Source organism: Chaetura pelagica, unplaced genomic scaffold (genome assembly GCF_000747805.2).
Source record: "Chaetura pelagica isolate M959 unplaced genomic scaffold, ChaPel_1.0 scaffold69, whole genome shotgun sequence".
Taxonomy (NCBI): Eukaryota; Metazoa; Chordata; class Aves; order Apodiformes; family Apodidae; genus Chaetura; species Chaetura pelagica.
Window position 1 is genome coordinate 12,862,773 of NW_009970724.1, and position 10,382 is coordinate 12,873,154.

The window sequence follows — 10,382 nt, forward strand, 5'->3', positions numbered from 1 at the left end:
GAATCTATATGTAAACATTAGACCTGATGACTAGATGTTACTCAAATACAGGGTGAGTCAGGACTAGAAATTTAGTACTACAGTCTTCCATTCAGAAAAAGACTTCTAGCTTTTGAACCACCTTGGCCACCTATGAAGAATGGGAAACACATTCCTACTGCCTTAACCAGATGCCAAGTTGTAAATCACACAGGCACATATCATTGCTTGCACTTTATTGTTCTGATTTCTCCTTTACACTTCTGTCTCCATGTGACTCTACAAGCAGGTGCTGAAACTGGAACAGGGCTTTTCAATCTCACCTACCAGGTGCTGCATTATCTGAGAAATTACTCTTTGAAATCTAATTGATGAAGTTAAAAAATTTCCCTAGAACAAATATTGATGTGCCATCCTTATTAGTTAGCTGCCAACAGAAGTAGCCATTTTGCAAAAATATAGTCTGTCATTATCAGTAAAAACATACTCCATAAGTACCATCTGATGATGAGCCTCATCTCAAAATCTATCATTTATTCCTGAATTCTGACAAGTTCTTTGGCAGGTGGGAGCAGAGACTGTCACAATTAACCACAGTTAATTAATCTAAAGTATAAGAAGTTGACATTTTTCAGGGTTCATTTATTTTCACCTTTACCTTTGTGAGCTCTCTACTGTTCAAATTGCTTGCAGTATTTGCACCAACACAGAAATTGTTGCACCCAATGGGAATTCACATCCATTTGCAAAATGTGGGCTTTTGCTGTTCACCAGCTCTCACATGAGCAATGCAAACAAAATTCTAGAATTCTGCTTAAAACCATTTACTTCAGTTTTGTGCTAACCCAAACAGTTCATTCACTTAGGCACTTTTGGCAGAAATTAACATGTCAATTTTCGATCTGTGCCACAAATTTCTAGAATTTGAGTGCCATAAACAAAAGACATGAGGAAATAAGTAGTGTCTGAATACCAATACAAATGAAAAAAAAATGCCTTTGAAAGTCAGCTACTGCTAGAGAAAATTTTGTGAAATCATTTATGTCACAAGATAATGATGAAAAAATCAAGGATGACAGAGATGCAAGGCATTTTGGCCACTACTGGAGACTCTGAAAAGCATTGAGTTCTTCTAAAAATATACTTTATGATTGTTGTGTTCCAGAGATTGCATTTGCAAGGAATGCTCACACAGGGTTCAAATGAGAGAACTGCGCAAAATCATCACGTTAGCATGCAGTGTATGTCTAAACGTGAAAGGAAATAATCACAGACCAGAAATAATCACATTAAAAGAAGTTGTCAAAACAAAATAATTGTAATATCTCCATTCATGACACGTTGTGGAAAAAAAACTGTTTGCTGTACCATGTTTTTAATTTCCATTTACTTTTTATAAGAAACAAGTAAAAGTCTGTTCTATTTGAAGTATCAAGGCTAAGATGCAACTAAAATTAGAATGTGAATGCTTTCATTGCTGTATTAATCAGATAGATTAGAAACACAGATATGCAAGAGTGACAGGAAAGAATGAAAATTTCCACACTCCCAACTGCCAGAGACCATCAACTGTTGAAGAAAAAAAAAAAGCGCCACCCACACTCCTTTTGTGAAACCCAAAATTTAGTGCATTTTGAGTTTCAGTATAAAATAAAAACTCAAAACAAGATCAGAGTAACAAAATAAGTGATGATTGCATTCCATTTAAAAATTACATTTCTTTCAAAAAATTACCATAGTCAGTGTTGGAGGTCTTTGACAAAAGAGCCTGCAAAGTCTTACACAGGGAGTAAGGCACTGCATGTGACTGGTACAGATGCAAATGAGCATGACTGAAGTTTCAGTGAAACTAGCTATAAAGAGAATGTGACAAATATTAACTTGCAAAAATATAACTGTTATTATTCAAAAGTTACTAGGAATTGGAAAACTTACAGGTTGCTGTGCTGCTTCGTCTTTCATTAGGTCTTCATAAACCTCCCCACCTTCGTCTTCTCCGTAGACACAATCATACAACTCCTCATCTTCATCAACACCAGTTTCACTGAAAGGAAAATACAATTAAAAATGCTGTGCAGCACAGGCAAATTACCATGAGTTCTGTAAGGGACCACTCCTCATAGGAAAATACTTCTGTAGTAAACTAACAGATTAATTAATAGAACTATTGAACGGCAAAAACCTCATTAAGAGCTGCGTCTTCTTACTGCCTGACATCCCACCACACTGGAATGCAAGGTCTGCTGCCTGCCTCAAGAACAAGTCGGGGAACTGCCTAATAGAACTAGGAAGGACAACTACTTCTCTGAGTGGTTCTTCAGTACTCAAGAACAGGACACCAGAAGCTCTAGTGGCAGTGACTAATGATTTCAAAGAAATCAAAATCAATAAGAACTGCTGCCAAAACATCTGGACAAGGAACTACTTAGAAATGTCATATAAAATCATTACATCTATAGTCAGGACTATATACAGAAACAAAGTGAATTTTTTATTCTCATTAAATATGTACCCTTTAAAAAATGATCAAGAATGTCAGAAGAAAAAAGTAAGTAAATGTTAGAATTTTCAATAGATTTAAGTATTATAAAAATATTTTGAGGAGATTCAACAGATGAAAGAGATTGTTCACTTCCATTTCAAACAGATATCATGCCCCAGGAGAGCTGAAAACTCAAGTGCTCCAGGTTAGTCTTTTTAATTTAATTTCATGTCAACATTTTGGCTTGGCCAGTGATGATGATGTGCTTGCATTTAACACTACCTGCTGTGTCAGATGCAACACAGACACACTCCATTTTACCACTTATGCTCCAGGGAACAAAAGCTGGCAAAAAGGCAGGGTAAGGGTAGAAACATCCAACTACTAGAGCTCTTCTGACAGAAAGCCTTAAATTGATGCTAAATTCCTTAGACACTATTTAAACTCAAGGACAATTAAATTAATTTTAGTCAAATATACCTACTAATTAAGAGAAACTAAAAGTTGTGGGCCATTTTTATCACTGACTGGCATTTTTATTTCTTATTCAGAGAGTACATCTTGAATTCCTTTCTCCACAATTAAGATAGCAGGTAATTATCATATTTCAGCTAATAATATTTGTAATTTTAGCCTAAAGAAAGCTATGAGTCTCAATTTTTTGGTGTGATTTTTTTTTTTAATTAAAGGCTGTCTTCCAGTACTAAACATGTATACCTATTTAAGAACTGATAGAAACATTATTTTCAAACAGTGCTAATACCACCACATCCAAGAGATGCAGACATCTCTAGCCCACTTGGGTCTCAGAGAAGTCTGCAACTCCTGCCTTCTACCCATTCAACTACACAGAGTGAAAAGCAGCTCTAGGAAAGCCAGCTGCAAGAGACAAGGAGTTTTGCAGGGAGAGTGATAAGCTGACCAATACCAACAATGGTGGGGTTTCCCTTCTTTTTAGGTAGTAAAAAACAAATCCATGGTGTGAACAGCAACTAGGTCACCACATGGCAGCAAGTGACATACAATGTGGCCAGGGCCAAGGTGGAGCCAGATGGGCACTACTGAGGTTAGCAACGGGGAACTTTGAGCTTTGGGACAGTGAGCTCTGATCCTAGCACTTATCCAATATGATTCCTAATGGATCTTGAGAGATCTCAGCCATACAATACAAGAGTAGTTCTTTCTGACAGTTCTTTTATGCCCAGCTGTATTCATTTCAGCAGTCTGCAAAACAAAGCTGTAGTCTACCACATAATACTATATAGTATGTTCAATCTTACTTGCACCTCAAAGCCTATGAGAAAATTGGCAATAATTAACAAATCTGCCAACACCCAGGTGGAGGTAAATCACAGAATCACAGAATGTTAGGGGGTCAGAAGGGACCTCTGGAGTCCAACCTCCCTCCTAGAGCAGGTTCATTCATTTGCACTCATACAAAGGATTTTGCTGACTTTAGCGAAAGATCCATTTGAATTACAATTCAAACACACATTTTCTTTGCAAGGTCTAGAAAATTTTCTTGGGTCCCTTACAACTGTTACCCTAACTCTATGAAACCATTCTCATAATGCAGGCAGATCATTTTAAAATGCATTCATCATTTACTTCTGACCAGCACCCCTGATGAGCCATGCCTCCTTACCTATGTAAGTGTATTACAAGCATTCAGTAAGCTTTCATAATTAATTCTTCATGATCAGCATAATGGCTAATATAAAATTTTAAAATCAAATAAATATCCCATTCTCATTAAAACTATGTGTTCTATAACATCAGATCACTAATAACATGCTAATGAAAGCCAAAATCTTTAATTTAACTAAAGGTTCACAACATACTCTATTAAATCAGGAAGTCCTTTGTAGACATCTTCATCATCAATGCTTTCTTCTGTAGGGAAGGGCCTATAGAAAGAAAAATAGCATGAATTATAGACAGCACACTAATCACATAGTAGGTTTCCATTTGTTTTCTAAAATTTTCACACAGATTAGTATAGTTGTTGTACTTTTCCTTCTTTCTCTAATGCACAGTATGCATGCTTTTAGACTTCTGTTTATTACTTCATGATACTCAATATAATTCAAAACCCTATAGGATGGGAATATACATCACCACCAAAACCCATCATAGTCAGGTTTCCAACCAAGAGTATTAATTCTTCACTTTAGCACTGGACATGGCTTACAAGACTGGCTAGGGAATTTTGTCTATGTTTTTAAAAACTCATCCATTTGTGTATAATAAGACTGCTGAATCAGATAATTCAGAATTATGGAAAATTAAGCATGAAATATTTCACCTTCTCTCACAGGCCACAATTATATTTCAAGAGGTTAAGTTTGGTTGAGTTTTTTCGATTTCTCTTTGAAAATGAGAATCTCACTAACATGACAGTCTTGCTCATTTTTAGAAGGGAGACAGAAGGAAAACCCATTTGTGTTGACATAGATTAGTATTGCATCAGCCTGACTTCGAAACCATGTGTCACAATTATCACACTGAGCTGTAGTTCTAACTGCTCATTTGTTCACCCCATGTTTCAGAAGCATGAGAAGTAAATACAGCTCAGGCACATCAGAAGGCATGACATAGGTAGAAGATACCCTTCAGAGCTCCTCAGAGGTCCAGAGCCTTGGGTAGCTGTCCACTGGGCAATGTGGTTTACAACTATAGAAGTTCTTACTGTGGGACACTGCCTATATTGCCTCTAAGAACTTTTCCAAGGAGCATCATGCAAGAGGCATTATTCCCACCATTCACTAGGGCAGTAACATACCTGATTCCTGTCCCAATTGCAATAGGAGTGCGAGAGAGTTTTGAAAGTGTTTCTATCACCTGAAGAAGAAAGAAACGGAAACCATCGTTAGTTGCAGAAGAGAAGTAATAAAATATTATTTTTCTCTAATATTTAATTCTCAGCAACACCATTTAACATCAAATGATATAAACAGACATAAGATCTGGCTGTGCCAAACAGTGAGTGCACTGAAATTCCACAGATTTCCCACGAGCTGGTCTTCAGTGCTTTAAAACAGGGGGATGTGATGGGAACACACCAAGAGAAGAAAAAGGAAATCTCTTTTTTACACATCTTAGCACAAATAAAAGCCAACTTAAATGGATTTAAAACCAAGTCATATATTTCAGAAATTACACGTTCATTTTGCAATTGGACCTGGATGCAACTGTAAACAAATTTTATCCTACAGACTGCACTGAATACTTACTATTGTAGCTCCCGAAAGAAAACGTCGTGTTAATTTTGAGCTTTTTCAAATATCAGCCAGAAGAGGGAGCCAAATACCAAATCTTTTCAGGACTGGCTTGCAAAGGAAAATATTTACTAGCAATTAGAAATGGAAAATAGTTACTAGTAAAATAGCTTTTAAAGTTGCAAATGGGAGCCCATAAACTTTACTTTTTAGAAGATGGCAGAAGTCTGGAAGATCTCATTCTAAGAAAATAACTCCTGCAAGCGCTCAAGGTTCCACAATAAAAGAGGGAAAACACTAGGGAGTGTAGAATACATGTATACAGTCACATACATAGAGTTCCTTTGGTGTCAGCTGTCCTAATACAAGACCAACCTGCACTCTGCCCAGCACTCCTTCTCCCTCACAATTATTTTATCTTATTTTGAGCACTATCAGATTGGCAAGTCTTATTTTATAGACAGACAAAAAGAGCCAAAATGACACCCTGTCTTAATGTCCATACTTCTGATGAGAAGTTTCCCCTGAACTTTCAAGAAGTCAAAAATCCTATTTAGCTGAAGTGAAATTACCAAAGAAGGTTTTTATCAGTAGTATCAAAATTCAGTATAGCAATTACACATTCCATGGCATTTAGGAACAACCTCTATAATTCAAATAGTTTATTTTTTAAGTTCTAATTGCAAGATTAATCTGAGCATAAAACAGAGTTAAAAGCACACCTCTCAAAGGAAGGACAATAACACATTTACACAGAAGGGCAAAGTAAAAACCACAGAGAATAGCCAACAACTACAGAGCTTAAAGTGAAGTTAAAAAGCCTCCAAAGTGAATCAGGTCCCATAGGCAAATGAACAGAATTCAGAATGACCTAAGTTATGTTGCTCCTGTAAAATGAATATTTTGGGTTCATTTAACTGCTGTGAAAATTAATGTCACAGAAGATCTGGTTTTGCCTTACAGAAAAGTCAAAGAATAATAAAAACAAATAAATATGCTATGAACATAATCAAACTTGCAGGCACATTAATTCCACTATGAACAAAAGAACTGCAACACAGCCTAGAATAAGTTTTGGAAATTGTGAATAAAATTTAAGTTAACCATTAAGTTAATTTAAAACTATTTCACTTTAGTCAAAAGATCAAAGGGGGAAAAGACTCCTTTTAAAAGCCTTGCTGTTGCAGGGGAATTCTGGTTTCTGTACCAGACAAGAACCTGCCTCTGCACACCTGTGAAACTCCCCATGCAGGACTGCAGTGGCTGAGGCACCTGAGACAAGACATTGTGGGAAGTTAATACAAAATTCAATAGCTGGCAAAATCAACAGTCCTGACAGATGGGTGAACATTGATTGGTAAAATAACAGGAAAAAAAGTTTAATGATTATCAGAAGGGGGAAATTCTGGTGAATTAAATATCCCTTTCCCTTTTTTTAAATGTTATTTCCCAGCACACAAAGTCTTTTGCAAGCTACTCCACCCAATCAAACCCTTTCCTTAGTGGCAATCTCCCATATAAGTATGGCTTACTCTTTACAGCTAGATCTGGTTGCTCAAAGTAACACAAAAAGATCTGTACCAAAAAGGAAAAAAAAATTAAAAATAATAATAAAAAAAGAATAATTATAGGAAGACAACTAGCAAAGGTTATTATCAAAATGTACCACCAAGCCACAATTTACAGCTATCAAACAAACACACACAAACAAAACCAAGACTTAGAAATTAAGAATAATAGACAAGCTTTTTCAGTAACTTACATGAAACCTCTATTTAAGGTTTAAAAAAAAAAAAAAATAACATGCACAAAAGAGAAAGGACTTATACGACTAGAGAAAACAGAAGATTACTAATAACTTTCACTGCTCTTAGAACAGAAGTCTAGCACTACATGAGGGGAAAATTAACATGCTAGGAAGCCAACAGACAGGTTTCCACCAAAAACTGAACACTGGATAATCCTCTAAAAAAACGGTAATTATCCTAACAGCTGTAAATATCTCAGAGACACCCTGCACTTTCCAGAAGTACATGATAAAGCACAGCCACACTGGCACCACAGATGGGCAGAGATCACTATTCTTCTATTTCAGAACAAAACAATTAAGAACTAAAGACCATTAACTACTGCAGCATATATTTAAGATAAAAAATAAAAAAACTTAAAACAGACATAACTGCCACAGAATAAAAGGTAATGCTTGCCTATTGACCACACAGCTTAAAAGAGAGCTCTGTCAAGAACCCGAATGGTTTCCACTGAGGGATCTTGTTCTTGCTGCTGTGATTTCCTCAGAGAATTCTGAGAAAAGGTCAGGAATATTCACACAAAATCATCATACATGAAACTACCACTTCCAGTCAACACAGTATTTCAACATCACACACGTATTTGCTCCAACATTTAGTGGGGCAAAGAAAGATTATCCTTCCACATGGAAATTTCACTTCTTTGGTTCTGAGCCACTGTAGTGGCAGAATTCTTAGGAGTTCTTCTCTTTCTATATCCACGAGGAAGGTTGCAGTTATGTACGGGCTGATTTGTCAGAAAAACAGGTAGAGTTTCAATAGATATTCATAAAAACAATCAATCTAAACCAAGCAAAAAGTCTAGGTTTTTTTTCAGAACAGTTGTAGTTTGAAGCCCTATACAGTTAACATGAGGGAAGCTATAATCTTGTGCAATTACGACCTCCAAAATTACAGTGCACCGTACACATGAAAATCCGTAACATTCAATGTAATGCTTTTTGTGTCTCATTTTTGCCTTGCTCTCTTGCTTTCAGCAGACCTTTAATCCACATTACCCATTTAACCCTAAATGATTGCCCGGTTCTCTTCCACAGCAAGGACTCAGACAGACATTCCTGTAGCTTGGAATAACGTTAAACTGGATGTTAGTTTAAGTGCAGAAGTAGCATTCCTTGCTTGTACAAAGTCCAGAGCAACAAGGCTGCAATCTGGCACTGCTCTGCAACCACTGTGCAAAAGGCTGCAGGGCCTTTGCAGATATGCTGTTACTAGGAATGGGCAGTGAAAGCTACATACCAAGTAAAGAGTTGCTTTTATGCTCTGACTAGCTACTACACATGAAAAAAGGAACATTTCTACTCTGTAACATCCTGTAACAACTACATCCCTTCATGCTGGAAACCTCAGTAATTCTATGACTTTTGGGGAGCCAACCTGAAATCGGGAGGTGTTAGCAAGAGACTTTCAAGCATAAAAGGAAATCCTACCTGCACCTGCTTCAGTGTAGCTTCTTTGCACTGACTAATGCCATCAGAGGTTAAGCAACTCTTTAGAACTCACATCAAAGCCACACTTGCTCCAAGTTGATGTGGATATTCTAGTCAGCTGTTCAGTATATAGCTAGTTTATGCAAAATACAACATGAAATTCAAATCTACAGCCCTGCAAGAGGAAGTTCTTCTCAGCCTGCATCCCAGCAAGTGGCTCTGCGCCTCCTCCATGTTTTGGGCACAGTTGGCAAGAGCAAGAGTCTTAAACTACACATTAACTTCTTACTTCATTAATTACTCGAACAGCAGATTTTTCTTGGCTTGGTAGTTGCTTTTGTTTCACTTGACTTAACTGTTGTAGGTCAGATTCTCCAGGTTATGTAAGCCCTTTCATCTCCCTTGCTGAAACATTATTTTGTAATTTCCTGCAACTGTACCCTTCCATAAATCACAGCAGATATTCCTATGCATACTTACAGCAGCAGTACACTAGAGGGACTATTTTACTTCTTTCCATAACAGTAGTGTGTCTGAGTTTAAAATGTGCCTTATTAAGTATTTTATTGGGGGTCACTTTTTCATCTTGTTTCTTAAAAATGAGCTTAACAAATCATGGAGCTCAAAAACAAAGTACATTTTAAAAGTATTTTTCCACTTTTAGAAGAAACAAAAGTAAATCATTTTACGACTCACTGTCTCCATAAATTGGCAACATTTCCTTGCTATTGACAGCTACTGTCAAGACTAGACTCATATTTGTAGTCCTGCTGTTTACCTAAACTGAAAATATAAAGTGATCAACAATCTTGATGGCAACAGTTTCAAAGTTAATGCCATTAAAGCCTAGAAAGGCTCACTTGTGAGTTAGATCTTCTAAACAGTTGTTTCCATGTATTTACTTCAATCAGGATATGTTTTTCTATGACACAGTAAAAGTCATGAAGAATTAACAATATTACCTTTCAAGTCTTTTTTTCAAAATCTGGGCATCTAGCTTAGTACTGGAGTGTTGCATTTTATTGAAAACTTAGCTTTACTTCCTCCCCCATTCCCTCCCCTCCCCCCAAACAGATTTATTTAGCAGATACACAGAAACAGATTAGCATAATATAAAAGCACTTATTTGCAGATGAAAATTATTTCCAATACCAATCTACTTTGTGATACATGTTTAAGTACTGAAAGGTAGGGAGTCTTGAGATACATGTGTGCACATATTAATTACCTGGATATACACATACACTGCTCAGAGCTTTGTGCAGATTATGAAATAAAAATACCTAAAGCAAGTAGAAATCCAGTGTTCCTAGAGAAAACATACACTCTGCATCAGTAAGTCCCTTATGACTCCAATTCCAATTGTTCCATATCCAGGATACTTCAAAGCCAAAAACTGCTACTCGCAGTCATATGCTGAGTGAGTTTTCATTACACTGTTTTCACTCATACACCAGGTTAG

General features: G+C 36.6%; 1 protein-coding gene across 1 annotated transcript in view; it reads right to left on the reverse strand.

The window, feature by feature from the left end:
- The window catches only part of VAV3 (vav 3 guanine nucleotide exchange factor), a 194,038-nt gene that overhangs the window by 88,911 nt on the left and 94,745 nt on the right, over positions 1-10,382 (reverse strand). The window contains exons 8-10 of the mRNA XM_010006784.1: positions 5,244-5,302; positions 4,303-4,368; positions 1,915-2,023 (exon numbers count right to left, since the gene is read on the reverse strand). Coding sequence (XP_010005086.1) covers positions 1,915-2,023; positions 4,303-4,368; positions 5,244-5,302 — 234 coding nt within the window. The remainder of the gene's footprint in view (positions 1-1,914; positions 2,024-4,302; positions 4,369-5,243; positions 5,303-10,382) is intronic.